General features: G+C 46.0%; 1 protein-coding gene across 1 annotated transcript in view; it reads left to right on the plus strand.

Moving 5' to 3' along the window:
• Positions 1 to 1,914: 1,914 nt before the first annotated feature.
• The window catches only part of ANPEP (alanyl aminopeptidase, membrane), a 40,392-nt gene continuing 16,791 nt past the window's right edge, over positions 1,915 to 25,515 (plus strand). Inside the window, exons 1-10 of the mRNA XM_067471369.1 lie at positions 1,915 to 2,344; positions 9,037 to 9,959; positions 12,096 to 12,238; positions 15,144 to 15,283; positions 15,357 to 15,483; positions 20,044 to 20,198; positions 21,608 to 21,721; positions 22,212 to 22,355; positions 23,887 to 23,952; positions 24,127 to 24,192. Of these exons, the coding sequence (XP_067327470.1) occupies positions 9,238 to 9,959; positions 12,096 to 12,238; positions 15,144 to 15,283; positions 15,357 to 15,483; positions 20,044 to 20,198; positions 21,608 to 21,721; positions 22,212 to 22,355; positions 23,887 to 23,952; positions 24,127 to 24,192 (1,677 nt within the window). The 5' untranslated portion in view covers positions 1,915 to 2,344; positions 9,037 to 9,237. The remainder of the gene's footprint in view (positions 2,345 to 9,036; positions 9,960 to 12,095; positions 12,239 to 15,143; positions 15,284 to 15,356; positions 15,484 to 20,043; positions 20,199 to 21,607; positions 21,722 to 22,211; positions 22,356 to 23,886; positions 23,953 to 24,126; positions 24,193 to 25,515) is intronic.

Genomic DNA, 25,515 nt, shown 5'->3' on the forward strand with positions numbered 1-25,515 from the left:
AACTTCAGCCTTGGATTCATCAAGCCTTGCATGTTGCATGATGTGCTTATTTATTTACTATATTTGTATACCGCCCCTCTCAGCCCGCAGGCGACTCAGTGCGGTTTACAGTGTTCTGGCTACAAGTTGAATAGGTTGGGTGAGAGTAGACAGCCCTACTGTAGTCCTTTCCCAATATGGAACCAATCAGTTGTTCTTACTGTTGCTAGAGCGGGCTTAAGCTGTGTGGCAACGCTTCCCCACATGTGATGGTGAAGCGTTAGCTGCCAGCCGGGGCACCGGGATTGACTCACTGCTGCCCTGATTCACCACGGAGGCTGGCGAATATCAACGCCATGTGATGAAGTTCCTAGCGGCCTGCCTGCTTCCAGTGCCTGTGTTCCCTTTCAGCCTTGTCTTTATTGTGTTGCTTTGTTTGCCTTTGAGGCAGAGTGGCAATCTTTTCCTGTATTGTCGAAGGCTTTCATGGCTGGAATCACTGGGTTGTTGTAGGTTTTTTCGGGCTATATGGCCATGTTCTAGAGGCATTCCCTCCTGAAGTTTCGCCTGCATCTATGGCAAGCATCCTCAGAGGTAGTGAGGTCTGTTGGAACTAGGAAAGTGGGTTTATATATCTGTGGAATGATCAGGGTGGCACAAAGAACCCTAAACTTACAACAGCAAAACAACAGAGAGGAAACAAATAAGGACATCTAATCACCTCTTAACAAAAGATTGCCCCAGGCACTGTCAGGCCATCAAATGCTAACCAAGGTGGTCAGTTGAAACATTTACACCTAGCTCTAACAGACAAGAGTTCTTTGTCCCACCCTGGTCATTCCACAGATATATAAACCCACTTTCCTAGTTCCAACAGACCTCACTACCTCTGAGGATGCTTACCATGGATGCAGGTGAAACGTCAGGAGATAATGTCTCTAGAACAGTGTTTCTCAACCTTCCTAATGACGCAACCCCTTAATACCATTCCTCATGTTGTGGTGACCCCCCCCCCCCAGCCATAACATTATTTTCATTACTACTTTCATAACTGTAAATTTGTTACTGTTGTGAATCATAATGTAAATATCTGATATGCAGGATGTATTTTCATTCACTGGACAAATTTGGCACAAATACTCAATATGCCCATATTTAAATTCTGGTGAGGTTTTGGGGAAAGATTGATTTTAGAGTTGTAGTTGCTGGGGTTTATAGTTCACCTACAATCAAAGAGCATTCTGAACTCTCCCAGTGATGGAATTGAACCAAACTTGACACACAGAACTCCCATTACCAACAGAAAATACTGGAAGGGGTTGCAGGGCATTGACCTTGAGTTTTGGAGTTGTAGTTCACCTACATCCAGAGACTCAAGCTAGGATGGATCTGGACCAAACTTGCCAAAAATACTCAATATGCCCAAATGTGGACACTGGTGGAGTTTGGGGAAAATAGACGTTGACATTTGGGAGTTGTAGTTGCTGGGATTTGTAGTTCACCTACAAATCAAAGAGCATTCTGAACCGCATCAACGATAGAATTGGGCCAGACTTCCCACATAGAACCCCTATGACCAACAGAAAATACTGTGTTTTTCTGATAATCTTTGGCGACCCCTTTGACACCCTCTGGCGACCCCCCCCCCCCCCAGGGGTCCCGACCCCCAGGTTGAGAAACACTGCTCTAGAACATGGCCATATAGCCCGAAAAAAACCTACAACCCAATCTTTTCCTGTTCTTTCCGCCTTCTGCACATGAGTGCATTGGATGAAGGGCGGGTGCCACCACCGATAGGTCAGGTCTCCTTGTTCCTGCGGATCCATTCGAACTAAACAAGGCATCCTTTGCAGATGGGCCTCCTTTCCTCCTGAGACTTCTTCCAGAGGTGCTTCCTGCATGACGAGCATCCACCCACTAATGTCTTCCAGATGTGGAGAGGATGGCCGGCGGGAGGAGGGACACGTAGCTGTGGCCACTGTGGGTCTCTTCCAGGAACGGCCAGGAGCCCTTTAAGGGCCTGAGTGTAAGAGTGTGGTGGAGTGACCGCAGGGCATCATCCTGGCCTGAACATCCTGTCGGCCAGATAGGACTGCTGTCCAGCCGCCTTCTCCCCCTTTGCTGGCCTTCCCGCCCTTTGCTGGGCCAGCAGCCCAACAGTTAATCCAGGATCAGTACAGGCGACTTCCTTTCAGGCTTTGGAAGGAGCTCACTTTCCTTGTGACCGATTTGGGGAGAAGGAGGGAGAGGGAAGGAAAGGGGGAAGCAGCACAGGAAAGAGCCCACAGCGGAAGAGAAGGCGGGAGGCAGGGCTGCAGGAAGGGCTGGAAGGAAAGCAGCAGCTCCTGGGATGGGGCCCGCAAAGGTGAGTCGGCCCTGAAGCCCCCCTCCACTTTCCCCACTGCCCTTCCCCACCAGCATCCTTCCCTCTTTCTCTACCTCCCTTGGCAACCTTCCCTGGAAGAGAAGGAGGAGGTTCAGGCTACTCTCCACTCTGAACTATAATGACTGTATTATGCTAATCTAATGCGCCTCTTAATTTGAGCCAAAAAGTGAGCATTAGATTTGAGTCAGTAGAGTATTCCCCCTACCATTGCAACCCTCAAATAATCCTTGCCCTGGCCATTATGCACATACATCTTCATCACAGAGAGGGACTTTTTAGGTGTAGCCCAATACTTTTTTAATCATGCAAAGGAATTGTTTTTTGGGGATCGTCCTTGAAGAAGACATCCTTCCTATCTGTAAGGAGAGCTGTTCAACTGGGGAACTCACTGCCTCAGAGTCCAAAGGAGGTGCCTTCCTTTAAAAGAGTCTGGATAGCCTTAACAACTACAACATCATTTCTAGACTGCACTTCTCTCCCAAAAAGGGACTCAGGGCAGTTTACAGTACAAAAAACCCCCAAAAAAACAAAAAACCAGGCAAACATTCAATGACAAACAACCTCAGGAATAAAACCTTTTTAAATCAGGCATTTAAAGATGAAGATGTATAAGTTCTAGTCATGGGATGCTATGGTTTCTAACTTTGAATATATTTTGATAGCTTTTAACTGAATTTTTAAATGCTGATTGTGTTTAATTCTGTTTTAATGTTTGTATATTTCCATATAATGAATTCATGTCCCGGCATCGAATGTTTGCCATTGTATGTTGTGCTCCGCCCTGAATCCCCTTTGGGATGAAAAGGGCGGAATATAAATATTTTAAATAAATAAATAAATATTTTAAATTGGATACCATTGCTTTTATGCCAAGCCGCTTTGACTGGGGAGATAAAGCAGGTTATAAATATAAATATAAATATAATAATAATGCCATCAAAGCCAGAATTGAAAAGTCGGTGACAGATCCTAAATGTAGACTCTGCAAGGAAGCAGATGAAACAATAGATCACATCCTGAGCTGCTGCAAGAAGATCGCGCAGACAGACTACAAGCAGAGGCATAACACCATTGCTCAGATGATTAATTGAAAATTGTGCCACAAATACCATCTGCCTGCAACAAAGAACTGGTGGGATCCCAAGCCTGAAAAAATTACAGAGAATTAACATGCCAAACTCTTCTGGGACTTCCGAATTCAGACAGACAGAGTTCTGGAGCACAACACTCCTGACCTCACAATTGGTTTAAAAAACAAAGTATGGATAGTTGATGTCGCAATCCCAGGTGACAGCAGGGTTGAAGAGAAACAACAGGAAAAGCTGACACAATATGAGGATTTAAAGATTGAACTGCAAAGACTCTGGTACAAGCCAGTAAAGGTGGTCCCAGTAGTGATCGGCACACTGGGTGTAGTGCCTAAAGACCTTGGCCTGCACTTAAACACAATCAGTGCTGACAAAATTACCAGCTGCCAGCTGCAGAATGCCACCGTACTGGGATCTGCACCCATTATTCGCCGATACATCACACAGTCCTAGACACTTGGGAAGTGTCCGACATGTGATCCAATTCAACAGCCAGCAGAGTGTCTGCTGGGGACTCATCTTGTTATGTTTCAAATAATAATAATAATAATAATAATAATAATAATAATAATAATTCTCACATTTCTGATCTGCTCCTGAATTGGAAACTGGAATTGGAAACTGCTCCTGAATTGGAAACTATCTTTATGTGGGTTCTTTCAAAGTCTGAATGGGAGTACTGCATTGACTGGAGTCTCATGTGCCATCGAATCTAAGGCACAACTCCATTTCCAAAACCCTGAAACAAAAACAAAAAAGTATTTTCTGCCAAATGTCATGTGCAAAAGGCAGCCAAAAGTGCCCTCTTTGTAATTTGGCCAAAAAAGGTGTGCATTATAGTGGCTGCCTGCTTTGAAATCCTTCTTTAAAAACAAAAGTGTTAAGAGGACCAAAGATTATGGGAGCAGCCAAAGAATGCTGGTGCCTCACCAAACTACAAATCCCAGCATTGCATAGCATGGAGCCATGGCAATTCAATTAGAGAAGATATCCCTTAGATTAGAGAACAGCTCCTGAAGTAGCTTCTCTTTTTGCTTTGGTTCAACACTAAGATTACCATATTATGTGAATCTAACACACACTCTAATTTTTGGGAAGGTCAATTAGCCCCAAAAGATGAGCATTAGATTTGAGTCAATACAGTCTTGGGAGAGAATGGCCAGGGATACTGGGGCTGCTCATCCAGGAAAGCAATTGCTCCCGGTGCAGGCTGTTCCCATCTGTGGGCCATCTGAAAGGTCCTTTTGGGCAGGCGCCAGTGCGTTTTCCAAGGACATTGTTTAAAATTAACGTGGCTGTAATTCAGCAACGTCAAACCTGAAGGAGCACTTTGCAAGAGGAAACGCAGGCAGGGAAAGCCGTTCTCAAAGGCCAAAGTCTTGCAGGAACCTTGCAGAGGGGCAGCCGTCCTGCCCAAAGTAGAGGGCAGCAAAGAATGGGGCCTCTTTAGGGCTATAGTCAGAGCCCCACACATTCAAGCATAAGCCTGGCTTGGGCACACAAGGACCTGTGGAACACCTGTCCTACCTTGGCAGCAGGTGAGGCTTTTGGGAAAGGATCCTTACTTGCTCTGGCTGCTTAGATGGGCAAGCAGGCATGGAAATGCAGGAGGAGCACCAGGCTTGGGCATCAAAGTGGGCAATGGCACCCTTTACTCACAATCGTTGCATTTCAATTACTCTATTTACTTGACTTTGATGGTCATCTTTTCGGGCTAAATGACCTTGCCAAAAATTAAGGTGCACATTAGAGTCGCATAATACAATGTGTTTTATTGTTGTGTTCATGAGGCATTGAATTTTGCTGGATTCTGTACTTACTTACTTAGACGATCCCTCATTGTCTGAGTAGGATTGTCTTCCAAGATCAGTGTACTGGGGGTGGGTCCGTAGGTGGCTGTGGAGCCCTATTCTTGATCTGCATCTTCTCCCGCAGTAAGGGCATTGGTATCCAGGTGGAAGGCGGTCCCAGTCGGGGTTGGCTTTACGTGTCTTCCTCTTGGCATGTATCTCTCTTTCACCCTCCATTCATGCCTCTTCAAATTCTACAGCACTGCTGGTCACAGCTGACCTCCAGCTGGAGCGCTCAAGGGCCAGCGCTTCCCAGTTCTCAGTGTCTATGCCAGAGTTTTTAAGTTTGGCTTTGAACCCATCTTCAAACATTCCGTTTGTCGTTCTTGAGTTCGGAGTAGAGCAACTGCTTTGGGAGACAGTGGCTGGGCATCCGGACAACGTGGCCGGTCCAGCAGAGTTGATGGCGGAGGACCATCCCTTCAATGCTGGTGGTCTTTGCTTCTTTCAGCACGCTGACATTGTCCGCTGGATTCTGTAAGCCGCTTTGAATCCCCTGCAGAGTTGAAAAAGGCGGGGTAGAAAGGAAATGAATGAATAGAGCCAAGGAAGTCATGTTCCCTCGCTATTCTGCCTTGCTCAGACCACACCTGGAATCACACTGTGTCTAATTCTGGGCACCGCAATGGAAAGGAGATGTTGACAAGCTGGAAAGTGTCCACAGGAGGGCGACTCAAAGGATCAAAGGTTTGGACTACAAGCCCTATGAGGAGCGGCTTAAAGAGCTGGGCACATTTAGCCTGCAGGAGAGAAGGCTTAGAGGAGACATCATGAGGGCCAGGTATAAATATGTGAGAGGAAGTCATAGGGAGGAGGGAGCAGACTTGTTTTCTGTTGTCCTGGAGACTAGGATGCAATGGAGCAATGGCTTCAAACTATAGGAAAGAAAGGAGATTCCACCTGAACAACTCTATGATTCGCTTCCAGCTCTATGATTTTATGATTCTATGACCACAGGGCTCTGGCTCTTAGTTTGAAAGTGAAGAGGGGGGCATGAACATGAGGAAGATCTTCCTAATGATGAGAGCTGTTCAGCAGTGGCACTCTCTGCCCTGGAGTGTGGCGGAGGCCCCTTCTTTGGAGGCTTTGAAACAGAAGCTGGATGGCCATCTGTTGGGGGTGCTTTGAATGCAATTTTCCTGCTTCTTGGCAGGGGGTTGGACTGGATGGCCCACCAGGTCTCTTAAGGATTCTATGATTGTATGAATGAATAAATAAATCTTAGTGCTGAAGCAAAGCAAAAGGGGAAGCTGCACCAGGAGCTCCTCTTTGAGAGGTATCATCTCCCATTCAATGGCCACATCTCAATGCGATGTGATCCAGGGATTTGTAGTTAGGTGAGGCATCCACATCCTTTGGCAGAGAAGGCTCAGGATCTTGTGAAACTACATCCCCCATGACTCTAACCCTAACCTTCACCACACTATTAAATGTATCCATGTTACTCAGTTGTACTCAGCATTCTTTCAGCTCATTTCCTATCACACTGTAATTGCTAGGCACTGCCTGCCATCCTTCCCCTGTGTTCTTTGTGGGGAAAAAACTTCTCTTTGAAATGTCAGCTATTATGGGTCTTAAATTCTGGAAGCAGGGAGGGAGGGTCTCTCTCTCTCAGCTGCCCCACAGAGAAGGGTGTGGAACTTGAAAAACTATAACCCCCAGGACTACATAGTATGGAGCTATCATATTTAAAGTAAGGTCCAGCAGCCTCCATTTCACAGTGAACCCCGAGAAAGTTCGTGGACCTTGGGAAATTGCGGTTCCCAAGACCACCTCATGGAGGAATGGCATTTAAAGTAAGGTCCAGCTGCATTCATTCCACAGTGTAGATGTACTTAGAAAAAGGTATGGACCTTGGGAAACTATAACTCCTAGGAAGACTCCATCACATGGAACCATTGCATTTAAAGGAGTGCAAGGGCATTCATTTCATAAATGCACCAATGCACCAAGAGAAGGGTATGGACTTTGGAAAACTATGATTCCCATGACTGCACAGCATAGAGACATGGTATAATAATAATAATAATAATAATAATAATAATAATAATAATAATGTTGCAATCCCAGGTGACAGCAGGATTGAAGAGAAACAACTGGAAAAGCTGACATGATATGAGGATTTAAAGACCGAACTGCAAAGACTCTGGCACAAGCCAGTCAAGGTGGTCCCACTGGTGATCAGCACACTGGGTGCAGTGCCTAAAGACCTTGGCCTGCACTTAAACACAATCGGAGCTGACAAAATTACCATCTGCCAGCTGCAGAAGGTCACCTTACGGGGATCTGCACGCATTATTCGCCAATACATCACACAGTCCTAGACACTTGGGAAGTGTCTGACGTGTGATCCAATGCAACAGCCAGCAGAGTGTCTGCTGTGGACTTATCTTGTTGTTGTGTTTCTAATAATAATAATGGCATTTAAAGTAAAAACTCGCTGAGCAAAAGGTAATGGTAAGGACATTCGCTTCATAAATGCACCAAGGGAAAGGTATGGCCCTTGGAAAACTATGACTCCCATGACTGCACAGCATAGAGACATGGCATAATAATAATAATAATAATAATAATAATAATAATAATAATAATAATGGCATTTAAAGTAAAAAACTCAGTGAGCAAAAGGTAATGGCGGAGTTTTCCCTAAAAAGGGTACTTTTGTCTCATCCCACAATTTTCGCTCTCACAAATTGGGGAAACGTTTCATTTTAAACCTGAGAGCAATGAATGCCGTCACATTACAGAACTGGCCAAACATCCGGATCATTACCAAAAATCCACTTCCCCACCATCTCCTGAAACTTTTGAAAAGAATGCTAGCCCTCATGCTTAAAATACACTTGAACCCAACTCAATGCGATGAACACAGTGGCTTACCACATTTTAAGTGTAGAACTCAGCGGAATTTAGTAAATGTGATGAAGTGGTAAGACAAGCATGGGCAAACTTTCTAACTTGGGGGGTGCATGGCGGGCTGGAGCGGGGTGCACGGGCTGGGAGGAAGAAGGTTCTCCCCATGTCCCCTCCGTGCCCTTTCCTTTCCTCCTTTTGTGGGCCCACGACCACAAAACCCTCTGGAACAAGTGAAGGGAAGACTGAGAATGTTAAGCAAACTGTGAAACTTTGCAGAATTTAATAAAGAATTCAATGTTTTCAAAATAATTAGAAGCCTTTCGCAGAATATATCGGTAGAATATTTAATGATGGCATTGAGTGACTAAAAATACATTGACAGAAAGAAGACCAAGATTATGATAAATTATTATTATTATTATTATTATTATTATTATTATTAATGTATCTATTTTAATATACATTGCTTGTTAAGAGCTTTGATAGGACAAAATATTCTAAGCCTCTAATCCTGGTGTAGGGTTGGGAAGTTTTCTTTCAATTAGGATACATGTGTTTTGCTATTATTAGAAGGTGGAAAATTTACTACTATTAATGGGTGGCTTTATATCAGGCACGGCCAACTTCGGATCTCCCTCCAGGTGTTTTGGACTTCAACTCCCACAATTCCTAACAGCTGGCAGGCTGTTAGGAATTGTGGGAGTTGAAGTCCAAAACACCTGGAGGGAGATCTGAAGTTGGTCCATGCCAGCATTATATACCAATAGTTATAATGTGTACACTTTGGAAATAATAATAGGGGGGAAAGATCTAAAGAGGAGGGAGAGGCAGGAAAGCCGGCCACTTTTTGGAGCCACTGACCGCTTTCTTTCTGCAGGGACAGAAGCTGGACATCCCGTGCCCAACTGGCATTCTCTCATCGTCAGGGCAAAGGAAGGGAAGTGGCCACAACCTCCTCAGCTGCACACCTCTATCTCTTGATAGTTTAATGATTGACTAGCCATTTGGGTGATCAAATACATAAAGCCACGGTGTGTTCAAAGCCATTTCTTGCTCAGCACAGCTCTATTCCGTAGCCATGGCTAAGGGCTTCTTCATCAGCAAGACGCTGGGCATCGTGGGCATCGTGCTGGGAGTGGCCGCGGTGGCCACCATCATCGCCCTCTCGGTGGTCTACTCAGAGGAGAAGCAAAAGAATGCCTCGCTGTCCAGTGCGGCCACTACGACGAAACCCACCACCACCACAACGAAACCCACCACCACCACAACGAAACCCACCACCACCACCACAACAACAACAACAACGACAGCTGGGCCCACAACTACAAAACCCTCTGGAACAATCCCTGGATCTGGCTCTACTCCCATTCCTACCACATCTGCTCCAAGTAACCCTTGGAACAAGCTGCGGCTGCCCAAAACCCTAGAACCAAGTCACTACACAGTCAGCCTGCGGCCCTTCCTGACCCCAGATGACCGGGGTCTCTACATCTTCCAGGGGAACAGCACCGTCCGGTTTGTGTGCCTCACACCCACCAACCTGATCCTCATCCACAGCAAAAAGCTCAACTACACTGACCAGACGGGGTTCCTGGTGTCCCTGAGTGGGGTGGATGGTGCCGCAGTACCCACCATCACTCAGACCTGGATCCAAGAGGACACCGAGTACCTGGTAGTGCAGCTGGCAGGGAACCTTGAGCAGGGCAAGTCTTATGAGATGCACACCACCTTCACGGGGGAACTGGCCGACGACCTGGCCGGCTTCTACCGCAGCGAGTACCAGGAGGACGGCAAGACCAAGTAAGTGAACAGGAGGGATGCAATGGAGGGAAGGGGAGCTGTGAGTAGAGGCAAGGAGGAAGGGGAACACTGGAGGATCCCAAAGCAAGAACATGGGAAGTTCTGTCAAAGGCTTTCATGGCCAGAATCACTGGGGTGTTGTATGGTTTCCAGGCTGTCTGGCCATATTCGAGCAGCATTTTGTCCTTCTGATGTTTCACCTGCATCTCTGGCTGGCACCTTCAGAGGATCCGATGGTGGTAAAGCAAGTGGAGTATAGGTACCTGTGTAATGATGTCCAGGGTGGGAGGAAAGAACAATTGTCTGCTAAACAAGTGTGAAGGGTGCAATTAGCAAGCTGGATTTTTATGTGTTGAGTGGGATCCACCCATTAGCATGTGAGTAGGGCATCTGTGTGGTGCAGTGGGTTAAACCACTGAGCTGCTGAACTTACTGACCAAAAGGTCGGTGGTTCGAATCCAGGGAGCAGACTGAGCTCCCGCTGTTAGCCCCAGCTTCTGCCAACCTAGCAGTTCAAAAGCATGTTAATGCAAGTAAATCAGTAGGTACCGTCTTGGCAGAAAGGTTATTTATTTATCGTGTCAGGAGCGAACCAAAACAGTTGTATTGCATTAAAAAACAGACAAACAAACAAACAAAACACAAAATTTGCAGACTTGGTATTCTATTAAATGTCCTTTGACCAATAGCTGGCCACTTGGAGTGCCTCTGCTGTTACTATAAGAAGGTCCTCCATTGTGCATGTGGCAGGGCTCTGGTTGCATTGCAGTAGGTGGTCTGTGGTTTGCCCTTCTCCAGACTCGCATGTTGTGGATTCCACTTTGTAGCCCCATTTCTTAAGGTTGGCCCTACATCTCGTGGTGCCAGAGCGCAGTCTGTTCAGCGCCTTCCAAGTCGCCCAGTCCTCTGTATGCCCAGAAGGGAGTCTCTCATTTGGTTTCAGCCATTGATTGAGGTTCCGGGTTTGAGCCTGCCACTTTTGGACTTTTGCTTGTTGGGGTGTTCCAGCGAGTGTCTCTGTAGATCTTAGAAAACTATTTCTTGATTTAAGTCATTGTCGTGTTGGCTGATACCCAAACAGAGGATGGGCCGGAGATGTCACTGCCTTGGAAGGAAGGTAAAGGCGCTCTATGCAGTTATGCCAGCCACATGACCTTGGATGTGTCTATGGACAATGCCGGCTCTTCCGCTTAGAAATGGAGATGAGCACCAACCAACAGAGTTGGACATGATTAGACTTAATGTCAGAGGAAAACCTTTACCTTAGGCCATCTGCATAGAAGTAGCCTGGCCTTCATTCCTTCTGAATTGTTTGCTGCCTGGAGACCTCCCTGGCCTGAGTGGCAGTCACTGGCACTTGAGCGCTTGCAGCCTGGAGACCTCCTGTGTCTGGGTGGTGTTTACTAGCCACTGTCTTGATTCTAGTGTTTTTCAATACTGGTAACTAAATTATGTTCATTTTCATAGTTTCTTCCTTTCTGTTGGGCCAGGTTTTGTGAGGGCGTCAGTGACCACTTTGTGAGCAACACAATGAAAACAAGAGTCCATTGCCTTAAGGGTGACCAGGCCACCCAAGGCATGGGATGACTCTTTTTCTGGGATGCAATACAATACTATGCAACAGAATATGAAAAACGTTCTGCTCCTGGTTTGAAAGTGTTCTTTCCTGTTTAATTGTGCAACCTTTACTTTGAAAGTCGTTGTTCTACTCCAGAAACTTTGTTTTTGTGGCTGTCACAAACTATATTGAATTGAATCAGACCTGATGATAAGAGATAAATTGGAAAAATATCGCCAAATATATTGCAGGTTGTCCCTCCTACACAAACAAAGTTTGTGCAGTTTAATAAACGTTTCCCATGTTTTTAATTAGAACCAATTAGGAAATGATACTTATAACCCAGGAACAAAAAACGTGTTACGTATCTCGGTCATTGTGATTAGTTGACGATGTAGATGCACATCTATGAAAGCTTGACCTCAAAGGTACTACGAAGTCCCTTTGTATGCCAACATCCCAGCCTAATGCATGTACGTCCTTTGAATTGATCATAGCCTGTCACTTCAATGATCCCCGTCAATCCAAAGGCCAAAGCCACATCTCTCACAATATGTCTTTCCTCTTCTCTTTTGCAGGGTGGTGGCCACCACACAGATGCAGGCGGCCGATGCCCGAAAGGCTTTCCCTTGCTTCGACGAACCTGCCATGAAGGCCACCTTCACCGTGGTCCTGATCCACCCTTCCGATCACGTGGCGCTCTCCAACATGCCAGTCTCCAGTAAGGAAACTGTGTGGGGGGGGGGGGGGGCAGGCAGAGAGAGGGAAGAGAGGGGGTGGGGGGACCCAATGTGGGGTGGGCTGCACCCCATTGTTCCCCTGCTTAAATCTGCTTTGATGGCACATTTTGAGCGCATCATTACTGTAGTTCATTGCTGCAGAAACTCTTCTGCAGTTGATGCTTACTGAATAAGGACCTGAGGCTGAGAGACGTTGGGCGAAGGATGCTTCGAGGGTGAATCCCCCCCAAACTCAGCTCCTTGTCCTTTGATCACTCTGGTTTTGGGAAGGCTGATTCCACAGTCCTATACAAACAAAGTGGCATTACCTTTGAATTGGTAATAACTAGGTTACTGGGGTCAAAAGTGGTAAGGCTTCATAAGAGCTTTAGGATTTGTTGTTGCCTCAATAGGTAAAGTAAATATTTCCCCTTGACATTAAGTCCAATTGTGTCCAACTCTGGGGGTTGGTGCTCATTTCCATTTCTAAGCCAAAGAGCCGGGGTTGTCCGTAGACACCTCCAAAGTCATGTGGCTGGCATGACTGCATGAAGTGTCGTTACCTTCCCACCAGAGCAATACTTATTGATCTACTGACATTTGCATGTTTTCAAACTGCTAGGTTGGTAGAAGCTGTAGCTAATAGCGGGAGCTCAACCTGCTCCCTGGATTTGAACTACCGACCTTTCGGTCAGCAAGTCCAACAGATCAGTGATTTAATCCGCTGTGCCACCAGGGGCTCCTTGTTGCCTCACTATATACCGGGACTGTGGCACGGCTGTCTGAGTGTCAGCTGCATTAAGATAACTTCTGACCAAAGGGTCATGAGTTCGAAGCCAGCCCGGGTCGGAGTGAGCTTCCAACCAATTGTGTAGCTTGTTGTTGACCTTTGCAACCCGAAAGACAGTTTCATCTCTCAAGTAGGAAAATTAGGTACCACCTATGTGTGGGGAGGCTAATTTAACTAATTTACGAGGCCATAAAAAAAGACTCCAGCAAAGCACTCCAGCAAAAGCATGCAAGGACTGCAGAAGTACTTCATCAGTGTCATAGATGGATGATGAAAGCGACAGCTCCCCTGGCGGCCAGAAAAGTTAAATAGCCTCTGACTATCTGTCTATATGTGCTGTGTGTCTTTGGCATTGAATGTTTGCCATATATGTGTAGATTGTAATCCACCCTGAGTCCCCTGCGGGGTGAGAAGGGCGGAATATAAATACTGTAAATAAATAAATAAATAATGTTATTGTTCCATGTTGCGAGGCGGGTCTTTTGGCCATGGGGCACAGAACTATTTTCCCCGCTCCAGGAGAGACCTTTTGGCTCAATGGTGAGGTATAATGCTTATATGTGTGTGTGTGTGTGTGTAACTTTTTTTTTGTTTAGAAGGAAACAAAACAATCAAGAACCAATAATAATAACAATGTGCCCACAATGTCACAGTAGGTTACACCGTTGAGCTGATGAGCACGTTGACCGAAAGGTTGCCGGTTTGAATCCAGGGAGTAGGGTGAACTCCCGCTGTTAGGCCCAGCTTCGGCCAACCTAGCAGTTTGAAAACATGCAAATGTGAGTAGATCATAGGTACCGCTTCTACGGGATGGTAACGATGCTTCATGCAGTCCACATGACCTTGGAGGTGTCTATGGACAACGCCAGCTCTTCGGCTTCCAAATGGAGATGAGCACCAACCCCCAGAGTCGGACACGACTGGACGTAATGTCAGGGGAAAACCTTTACTAATAATAATATACTTTATTTATATTCTGCTCTATCTCAGGGCGGATTACAGAACACATATATGGCCAACATTCAATGCCATTATACAAGTAACAAGGACAGACAAGACATAAACAGAGGTGAAGGCTTTCCCATCTTTTTCCCATCATAAGGATTCAAAGAAGCAACCTTGCATAATAAATAAGGCTAAAACAACACACCTGCCTCTTGCTAAAAGTTGCAAAACTAGATCAAAACACACGTCAACAATGACATACACAAACTACAATAACAAATGAACCAGGAAACCATTCTGCAAACTTCACACTATCTGATGGCTTCTATGAGTTAGAAATGCTTCAAACGAAGATTCGTTGGAAGTCTTTCAACAAATGCTTGATGCCCACCTTTAGGTTCTGTTCCTGGTTTGAAAGTGTGATTTCCTGTTTCACTGTGTGGGCCTTACTTTGAAAGTAGTTGTCATACTCCAGAAACTTCATTTTTGGAGCTGCCACAAACAATACTGCGATTGGTTGAGACTCTGTGAAGAGACATCCAATGAAAAACTATTGCTAAATTTGCTATAGCAGGATGTCTCTCCTGAAGAAACAAAGTTTTGGCAGTTTAATAAACTTTTCCAATGTTTTTATGATAGTAAGAAGGCAAAGGTTGTCCCCTGACATTAAGTCCAGCCATGTCTGAGTCTGGGGTGTGGTGCCCATCTCAATTTCTAAGCTGAAGAGCTGGCATTGTCCATAGACACCTCCAAGATCATGTGGCCAGCATGACTGCATGGAGCGCCATTACCTTCCTGCTGGAGCGGTACCTATTGATCTACTCACATTTGCATGTTTTCGAACTGCTAGGTTGGCAAAAGCTAGGGCTGACAGCGGAAATGGCATGTATAGCCCAGGAAAAAAATGTGTTACATAGTGTTATTTGGGAGGGGAGACACAACTGTGCCAACCTGGCAGCCCTAAGCTAGCCCTTTAGAACAGGCATGGGCAAACTTCGGCCCTCCCCCAAGTGTTTTGGACTTCAAATCCCACAATTCCTGTTGTTAGGAATTGTGGGCATTGAAGCCCAGAAAACCTGGAGGAGGACCCAAATTTGCCCATGTCTGACTTAGAATCATAGAGCCAGAAGGGACTCCCAAAGGACATCTAGTCAACCCTCCTCTCCCTCCAGATACGATACAGATGACAATGGAGGACGGCCAGTTGTGGAACAGGACCGAGTTTCTCCCGACCCTCAAAATGTCCACCTACCTGCTCGCTTTCATTGTCAGCCAGTTTGAGTCAGTGAATGCTTCCCAGAACGGTACCCTGGTAAGTAAGGATGAGGAAGGGCCCCTGCTATTCATGGGCAGCCCCCGACTGAGCCAGTCCTGCTCTCTTGCAGATCCGGATCTGGGGCCGCCCCAAGGCCATTGCGGAGGGACACGGTGACTACGCCCTACAAGTCACGGGACCCATCCTCAGCTTCTTTGAGAGGCACTACAACACGGCTTACCCACTGCAGAAGTCAGGTAGGTCAGGTCCGGTGGAGAGGGACATCTTACAATGGCTAGCGGTGTGAGGGAAATTCCCCTACAAAACAGCATTGTATTTATTGAATGCGTAAGAATAACCAAACAGCAAAGAAGCTACAGTATAGGTCAGACCTGAGCAAACTTGGGCCTTCCAGGTGTTTTGGACTTCAACTCCCACCATTCCTAACAACCTTGGGTCCCTTCCTTTTCCTTTTTCCTTTCCCTTTCTGTTTAAGAGTTGAAGAGAAAAAGGAAAGGGCATGAATATTTATCATATCAGGAGCGAACCAAACAGTAGTATTGTATTTAAAACAAACAAACAAACAAACAAACAAAGTTTGCAAACTTGGCATTCTATCAGAGGCGGCCCTAGGTAATTTTCAAAGGTAAGCAAACAGTATTTTGCCCCCCCCCCCCGCCCCCAACCAATCATTGATATACATTTTCTGTTCGTCGTGGGAGTTCTGTGTGCCATATTTGGTTCAATTCCATCATTGGTGGAGTTCAGAATGCTCTTTGATTGTAGGTGAACTATACATCCCATTAACTACACTTGCCGCACTTGCTCCCTTGCCTGGCCCACTTTGGGTCCGGAGGCGTGTCTGAAGACCTCGGCATGTGCACCAAAAGTCACCTCTTCTCCTGACTTTCTCCTCAGCCATTGGGACCAAGAGAGAGAGAGAGAGACAGAGAGGTGGAGATGCCCACCTTTCCTGAAGGTAGGCGCAAAAACAAAGGAGGGAGCGGAGGTGGGAGATACCTCCAGCTGGAGAGGCCCTCTCTCCCTCTCTCTCTCTCTCTCTCTTGGTCCCAATGGCTGAAGAGAAAGTCAGGAGAAGAGGCGACTTTTGGTGCGCATGCTGGGGTCTTCAGACACGCCTCCGGACCCGAAGCGGGCCAGGCGCAGTGGCTCCGCCCCTTGGCCCACCCGCGGATTTAGGAGAGGAGAGAAGGCGGGTGGAGCACCAGGGGATCAGGAAAGGGAACCGGTCATGGGGAAGGGATCGAACACGGAGAACGATTGAGCGCCGGCTCTGCTCGTGCACCCAGTGACCGGGTGGAGCAGGAACGAGAGGGGCTAGGCGGGGCTCAAGGGCCCTGTCGCTTTGGGAAGAGGATCGCCCAGCAGCGAGGCAAGAAAGCCGAGGCTCCCCCCGGACTGCTGGGGCTGTTGTGAGCTGAGGGGGCGCTCCTCAAGTGGCAGTCGAGGGGCATTTACAGAGGTGCCTCTGCGCCCCTGGCAAAAAAAAGTGTTCTGCGACTGCTTACTTCGTGTAATGGACGAGCCGCCCCTGCATTCTATTAAATGTCCTTTGACCAGTAGCTGGCCACTTGGAGTGCCTTTGGTGTTGCTATAAGAAGGTCCTCCATTGTGCATGTGGCAGGGCTCAGGTTGCATTGTAATAGGTGGTCTGTGATCTTCTCCACACTCGCATGTTGTGGACTCCACTTTGAAGCCCCATTTCTTGAGGTTGGTTCTGCATCTCGTGGTGCCAGAGCGCTGTCTGTTCCACGCCTTCCAAGTCGCTCCATCTTCTGTGTGCCCAGGAAGGAGTCTCTCATCTGGTATCAGCCATTGATTGAGGTTCTGGGTTTGAGCCTGCCACTTTTGGACTCTCACTTACTGAGGTGTTTCAGCAAGTGTCTCTGTAGATCTTAGAAAACTATTTCTTGATTTAAGCCATTGGTGTGCTGGCTGATATCTGAACTGGAGATGTCACTGTCTTGGTCCTTTCACTATTGGTTGCACTGGACATACAGACATGCAGATTCTATGTAACTACATTAGATTCACAACAACTTACAGTTACATTGGCTAACAAACAAACAAACAAACAAACAAGGGAGGGTTACATTTTTACTCAGCATTCACACACATGTACATGTATCTATCACAACTATTACCATATCCTTTTCTCCCTCCTTGGAGAAGCACGCCTGTTAGGCCAGACCCTGCTTATATGCAGCCTGCCAATGCACAGTTCTAAAGCTTCCATAACTACAAAAAGGTCAAAATGCCAAGGATCAGATCTGTGTTTTCCCTGCACCAGAAACCGACTCCCTGCAAACGTATCATGACTCCAAAATCACACTCCTTCCTCTTCCCTTGACAAAAGGAGCAAATGACCAGAATCCTGCTTTCCCATAGCAGAGCTGACATATATACACTATCTCTCTCCTTCCCATAGAGCATAGCAGGTGAGCCAGACTCCTCTGGTCTGTCACACTTGAAAATTATTGAGTCTTTTATAGGAATATTTTGCTAATGTTGTCCCAAAGTTGTAAATTACTGTTAGACATTTTCCATCCTGAAACATCCTGGCTCCATCTCAGTTTCCGGACAGATGTTGACTCTTCTTGATTAGTGGTAGCCTTGTGTTGACTTCCTTTTTAATACTGTAAACATTTCTCTCATTGCTTTCACAGTTCTTATCACAGTTTACTTTTTCAGTTCTCATTAGCAACTTTTAATTACTATCCAGCAAGCAGGCAGTTAATGATTTAGTCATTAAAGACCTTAATCTTTTAGAATGGTGTCTCCAAAATTATGAACTCTCTTCCATTAATTTATCTCCCATACAACTCCATTCATACCCACACATATCAAATCCACATTTATCAAATCTGCACATCGTTTGTTTTTTTTTGTGACATGAGGCTGTTAAAAATTGTGGGAGTTGAAGACCAAAAGACCTGGAGGGACCAAGTTTGCCCATGCCTGGTGTAGGGTGAGCAAACTGGCAATTTGAAAAACTGGCCTGAATTCTGTCGCTAAGCCTAACTGGAATATACCCATTGAATTTAGGAGACTTATTCATGTGTTGACTTATTATTGTATAATTGAACATTAAGGAAAAACTAGCCAGGAGAAAACAACCCTACAACTGTGGAACTAAGTGCAGTAGCACTGGATTAATGCTATGCAAGACCATAATTATTAGCATGTATACATTTCAAAAATATCCTTCAAGGAGGCAAAATATGCAGAATTGGATTATATGTAAAAATAATACTGTTTTACAAAGAGAAGACAGAGTTAGTATATTAATTGGAAGTAACATCTCATTTCTGTTTATTTCACTTAGTTATAAGTGTAGCGTTTCGTGTTTCAATGTATTCAACTTCAATCTTTCATCTTCTGTTAGTTGTGCAAACATGTATACTTGTTACTCCCTCTGATTCTGTACAGCCTGGCTGCTGCTCGACTTTGTCTAAAATCTATATGCACACACACACTATATGCACACACACACATATACACACTTAGTAGAGCAGTGTTTCTAAATCTATATACACACACACACATATACACACTTAGTAGAGCAGTGTTTCTAAATCTATATACACACACACACATATACACACTTAGTAGAGCAGTGTTTCTCAACCTTCCTAAAGCCACGACCCATTAATACAGTTCCTCATGTTGTGGTGACCCCCAGCCAGAAAATTATTTTCATTGCTACTTCATAGCTGTAATTTTGCTACTGTTATGAATCATCATGTAAATATCTGCTATGCAGAATGTATTTTCATTCAATATCTGCTATGCAGATTTGGGTGTATTGGCACAAATACCCGATACACCCAAATCTGAATACTGGGGGAGATTGATTTTGTCATTTGGGAGTTGTAGTTATTGGGATTTATAGTTCACCTACAGTGAAAGAGCATTCTGAATTCCATCAATGATGGAACTGAACCAAACTTGTCACACAGAACTGTCATGACTGACTGGAAGTGTTTGGTGGGCCTTGACCTTGAGTTTTGGAGTTGTAGTTCACCTACATCCAGACAGCACTGTAGACGCAAACAATGACGGATCAGGACCAAACTTGGCACAAATACTCAATATGCCCAAATGTGAGCACTGGTGGAGTTTGGGGAAAATAGACCTTGACATTTGGGAGTTGTAGTTGCGGGGATTTATAGTTTTCCTACAATCAAAGAGCATTCTGAGCCCCACCAACAATACAATTGGGCCAAACTTCCCATACAGAACCCCAATGACCATCAGAAAACAATACTGTGTTTTCTGATGGTCTTTGGTGAGCCCTCTGACATCCCCCTCATGACCCCCCTCCAGAGTCCCAACCCCCAGGTTGAGAAACACTGTAGTAGAGCATTACATTCACAGCAAGTGAAAGCAATATAGTGTGGCTATCAATAATTTTTGAGCTTAAGGTAGCAAGATGCAGAGTTCAGTCTTTAAAGTTTCAAAACATAAGAACATCCATTCTGCATCATCACTTAGGATGGGAGGAGGAAGGAAGGAGAGTGAGCAAAAGCAGAACAACAACAAAAGGCATTTAGGAACGAGGGGGAAAGAAGGGGTTCCCTCAATCAAGCTTAATTTAATCTATCTGTTCCTCATTGAGGACTACAGACTTGAGTGGTGTGAAGTTGCATTTTAACATGGGACCATGGGGCGTCTGGGATGCCAAAGTTTTCTGGGATGTCAAAGCGGGAAAAGGGAGGCTTGAGAGAAGGCCTTTACCTAGCTAGAAGCTCCCTGAGGCATTCCCCATCCAAACCCTCTCTCCCTTACTTGCACAGACCAGGTGGCCCTCCCCGATTTCAATGCTGGTGCCATGGAGAACTGGGGGCTGGTGACCTACCGGGAAAGTGCCCTGCTCTTTGACGCCAAATTTTCCTCCATTGGAAACAAGGAGCGGGTGTTGACAGTCATCGCTCACGAACTCGCCCATCAGGTACGCCCATCCGAGGTGCATCGGGACCATAATTGGGTTCTTAACAGCAACAAGACCAAGAAGCTTAGATTAGATCACAGAAGGAATAGGTCAGACATTAATGGAGATCGAATCAATGGAGTTCCTGGGTGCTACATTGTTCAGGAAGATCTGAGCTGGGGCAGCGTTCCTACTGTGGATGCATTGGTGAAGAAGGCCTAGCAGAGATTGTACTATTATCAGAGACTTTTAAGGAACCAACAACTGAATGAAAACCTGCTGGTGACTTTCTACCTCTTTGATGTAGAGAATGGGTTTGCTAATTGCACAGTGGTAGATACGAAGGCACTCTAGAGGGTGACCACTCCTGACCAGAGAATTCCCACTACCTTAAGGATCCTATCTATTTATCTGTCTATCTATTTATCTATCTTCTAGCTATTTCTTATAGGATGGATTGGATGGCCCTTGTGGTCTCTCCCAACTCTAGGATCCTTTCCCTCTCTCTTTCTCCCTCTCTCTTATAGGATGGACTAGATGGCCCTTAAAGTCTCTCCCAACTCTAGGATCCTCTCTCTCTTATAGGATGGATTAGATGGCCCTTATGGTCTCTGCCAACTCTAGGATCCTATCTGTCTATCTATCTGTCTGTCTGTCTTCTATCTATCTCTTACAGGATGGACTAGATAGCCCTTGTGGTCTCTCCCAACTAGCATCCTTTCTCTCTCTCTTTTTCTCTCTTTCTTATAGGATGGGCTAGATGGCCCTTGAGGTCTCTACCAACTCTAGTATCCTTCCGCACTCTCTCTCTCTCTCTCTTTCTTATAGGATGGACTAGATGGCCCTTGAGGTCTCTCCCAATGCTAGGATCCTATCTATCTGTCTGTCTGTCTATCTATCTATCATATATCTATCATCTATCTCTTATAGGATGGACTAGATGGTGGTCGCTCCCAACACTAGGATCTTATCTATCTCTCTACCTACCTACCTACCTACCTACCTACCTTCTATCTATCGTCTATTTCTTATTGAATGGACTAGATGTTCCTTATGGTCTCTCCCAAATCTAGGATCCTATCTCTCTCCCTTGGTCCCTCCCTCCCTCCCTCCCTTCCTTCCTTCCTTCCTTCCTTCCTTCCTTCCATCCATCTCTCTCTTATACAATGGACGGGATGGCCCTTGTGGCCTTTCCCGACTTCAGGAGCCTATCTATCTATCTATCTATCTATCTATCTATCTATCTGACTATCTATCTCCTTCTATCCCCTTCTCTGGAGGTTTTTAAGCAGAGGCTGGATCCAAGACACACTGAGAGACAAGCTGCGCTGCTGCAAGTGGGCTCCTGGCCTCTTGGGCTGTTAGCAGCCAACTGACCTTCTTCTTCCTCCTTCTCCTCCTCCTCTTCCTCCAACTCCTTCTCTCGGCAGTGGTTCGGGAACCTGGTGACCCTCCGCTGGTGGAACGACTTGTGGCTGAATGAGGGCTTTGCGTCCTATGTGGAATACCTGGGTGCAGATGCCGCGGAGTCCACCTGGAATATTGTGAGTCGTCCCCTTTGTGTGCTGTTTTGGGTGGAGGGAGGAGCAGGGCTCTGACTTTGAAACAGAGGCCAGACAGCCATCTGTTGGGAGGGTTTTGATTGTGGTTTTTCTGCATGTCAGGAGGGGGTTGGACTAGATGGCCCTATGATTCTAGGAGCATCATCATTATCATCCTCAAAAAGCTGAGCTCATACCTCTTCTATCCGAATACTCACTGGTGACTTTTACCTGGCTGCATCCTTCAGGGCGGGCATGGGCAAACTTGGGCCCTCCCTCCAGGTGTTTTGGACCAACTCCCACAATTCCTCACAGCCTCAGGCCCTTTCCTTTTCCCACTCAGCTGCTTAAGCGGCTGAGTGGGAAAAGGAAAGGGCCTGAGGCTGTGAGGAATTGTGGGAGTTGAAGTCCAAAACACCTGGAGGGAGGGCCCAAGTTTGCTCATGCGTGCTCCAGAGTGATCTGAAAAGGCCATGTTTGCATTTGTTTGCAGAAAGACCTGATGGTGAGCAACGAAATGTACCGGGTGATGGCCATTGACGCGCTGGCCTCCTCACACCCGCTCTCCTTCCTCGAAAATGAGATCAACAGCCCGGCTGAAATCAGTGAAGTCTTTGACTCGATCGCCTACAGCAAGGTGAGAGGATGTGATAAGCCTATGGGGGAAAAAATAACTCTGTACCAGCCGCTTGACCCCGCGGAGATAAGATAAACACATCAGCCCCATAAAACACAATAAAACAGCAATCCAGGAGGGAACGACAGTATGTTTGCCAGCCCAAACCCTGAACTATGATGCCAATTACATAAAATTCCTGGGCAATAGAAATGCCTCAAAGGCCTTGGCCTTGGCTTCGGGTGCATTTACCTGGAGCATTTTGTTGGGGAAGCAGAGCCAGAGAATCCAACCAGATTGATGCCTCCATGTGTTGGAAAGGAATTGATGTGACAAAATGAAAATCATGCGTAGTTGACGTTTGACCAGTCTTGCCAAAGAAAAGATATGCCACGCAGATGATCAATAAAGAACAAGAAGTTTACTGTTCATAATGCAGAGCAACATATGTACAACCAGCGTACCTGTCCAAATGTATCTCCTTCTACGTCCCACCTTGGAGTTTAAGATCTTCTGGGGAGGCCTTGCTCTCGGCCCTGTCGCGGTCTCAAACATGCTTGGCAGGGACCAGGGACAGGGCCTTCTTGGTGGTGGCCCCCCACCTGTGGAATTCACTCCTCGGGGAAATTAGGTCATTCTCATCCCCCCTCACCTTTAGAAAGAAGTTTAAAATATGGATGTGGGACCAAGCCTTCGGGTAATTAGGTGGACAATGACAGTGTTGACAATGGCTTGGAAAGGGACTATGGATAAGTTTGATGGAGTATTCAATTCAAATATGTAACTGTTGCCAAAAGTCCCAGGCTTGGCTAGCTGCTTGGGCATGGCCTAATAAATCAGCTTCGTGCTTTGCATTTTCATTTAAGACACACACATCAGCTGTTTATTACATGCCCCAACAATTGGGTGGTGTGTTTATGGCAGAAGTGGGTGGGTCTGGATGATCTTTGAGGGTCCCTTTTGTTGTGCAGAAATGGATTTTAGCCAAGTCCCTTGCAAAAGACACACAAACAAGAGGAAAAAGGAACAGAAAAACTTTACTCTTATCAGCAGAGGCATAAACTTGCAATGTTGCAAACAAAATCAAACAGTGCAACAAACTTACATAGTCCTTGTAAGTAACACAGAATAAGGCTTCTTTATCTTCATTCAAATGAGAGAGCAAAACATAAACCTTGAGTAAGTAGCTATTCAACCATAGCAAAGAGCATCGCTGTTAGAACATAGCAGCATTACAGCATATTTCTTCTCCAAACCGTATTCTAAAATCCATACAGCTATACCCCACCGGATGTAGCCCAAACATGCTGGCTGACCTACATTACCAGCTGTACATAATAATTAACATCATACGGTTTTTCTTTAACACAAACTTGATCCTGCTACAACTTACTGTAACACCTTTCACCTCAACTGGAATATAAACTGCCCAGGAGTCTGGTGGAGCTTCCTTCCCTGGGGTTTCTAAACAGAAGCTGGATGGCTATCTGTCGGGTGGGACTGGATGATGTCCCCTCACTGTGTTTTCCTTCCCCGTTTGCTCTCTCCACAGGGAGCCTCAGTGCTGAGGATGCTCTCCGAATTCCTCACAGAGGAACGCTTCAAGAGAGGTCTGCAGGTGAGGCTCTGGGTCAGGTGAGGCCCATCCAGCAAAACAAATGCAGTGCAAGGAGGCATGCCTTAGGGCTGGAAGAAGGCTGAATGCCAGGCCCCGTCCATGAGACCAGGGAACCCCCACCCTTCGCCTCCCTCTCAGGAAATCTTCCTCACCTTAGCTTTCTTATCTCCACAGTCGTACCTCCACACCTATGCCTATGGAAACACCGTCTATAGTAACCTCTGGGACCACCTGCAGAAGGTAGGTGCCGAAGCCCACCTGGGACCCTCTTCTCCATGGAGGGTAGGAAGGAGGGCAAGCGGGTGGGAGCCTTGGTAGGCCACCAGACTGTGATTATGAAATATTTAGTTTGACAAAGCACCAAGAACTGCCTGCTATGGAGCTCTAATGCGAGATCTAGCCGGCCCGTGGGCTATAGCAGAGCTGATTAATCACCAACCAGCTGCAGTAGAGTCTACACTGCCATATAATCCAAGTTATCACCAGCAGCAATAGAGTCCACACTGCCCTATATTCCAGGTTATCACCAGCATCAATATGAGTTTACACTGCCATATAATCCAGGTTGTCACTCGCAGCAATATGAGTCTACACTGCCATATAATCCAGGTTATCATCAGAAGCAGTATGAGTCTACACTGCCATATAAACCAACAGCAATAGAGTCGACACTGCCGTATGATCTAGGTTATCACCAGCAGAAATAGAGTCCACACTGCCATATAATCTAGGTTATCACCAGCAGCAATAGAGTCGACACTGCCCTATAATCCAGGTTATCACCAGCAGCAATATGAGTCTACACTGCCGTATGATCTAGGTTATCACCAGCAGCAATAGAGTCCACACTGCCATATAATCTAGGTTATCACCAGCAGCAATAGAGTCGACACTGCCCTATAATCCAGGTTATCACCAGCATCAATATGAGTTTTCACTGCCATATAATCCAGGTTGTCACCGCGGCAATATGAGTCTACACTGCCATATAATCCAGGTTATCATCAGAAGCAGTATAAGTCTACACTGCCATACAAGCCAGTTAATCACCAGCAGCAATAGAGTCCACACTGCCATACAATCCAGGTTATCACTAGCAGCAATAGAGTCCACACTGCCCTATAATCTAGGTTATCACCAGCAGCAATAAAGTCCACACTGTCCTATAAACCAGCAGCAATAGAGTCCACACTGCCCTATAATCCAGGTTATCACCAGCAGCAATATGACTTTACACTGCCATATAATCCAGGTTGTCACCGCGGCAATATGAGTCTACACTGCCATATAATCCAGGTTATCATCAGAAGCAGTATAAGTCTACACTGCCATACAAGCCAGTTAATCACCAGCAGCAATAGAGTCCACACTGCCATACAATCCAGGTTATCACTAGCAGCAATAGAGTCCACACTGCCCTATAATCTAGGTTATCACCAGCAGCAATAAAGTCCACACTGTCCTATAAACCAGCAGCAATAGAGTCCACACTGCCCTATAATCCAGGTTATCACCAGCAGCAATATGACTTTACACTGCCATATAATCCAGGTTGTCACCCGC

Source organism: Anolis sagrei, chromosome 9 (assembly GCF_037176765.1).
Source record: "Anolis sagrei isolate rAnoSag1 chromosome 9, rAnoSag1.mat, whole genome shotgun sequence".
NCBI classification, from domain to species: Eukaryota; Metazoa; Chordata; class Lepidosauria; order Squamata; family Dactyloidae; genus Anolis; species Anolis sagrei.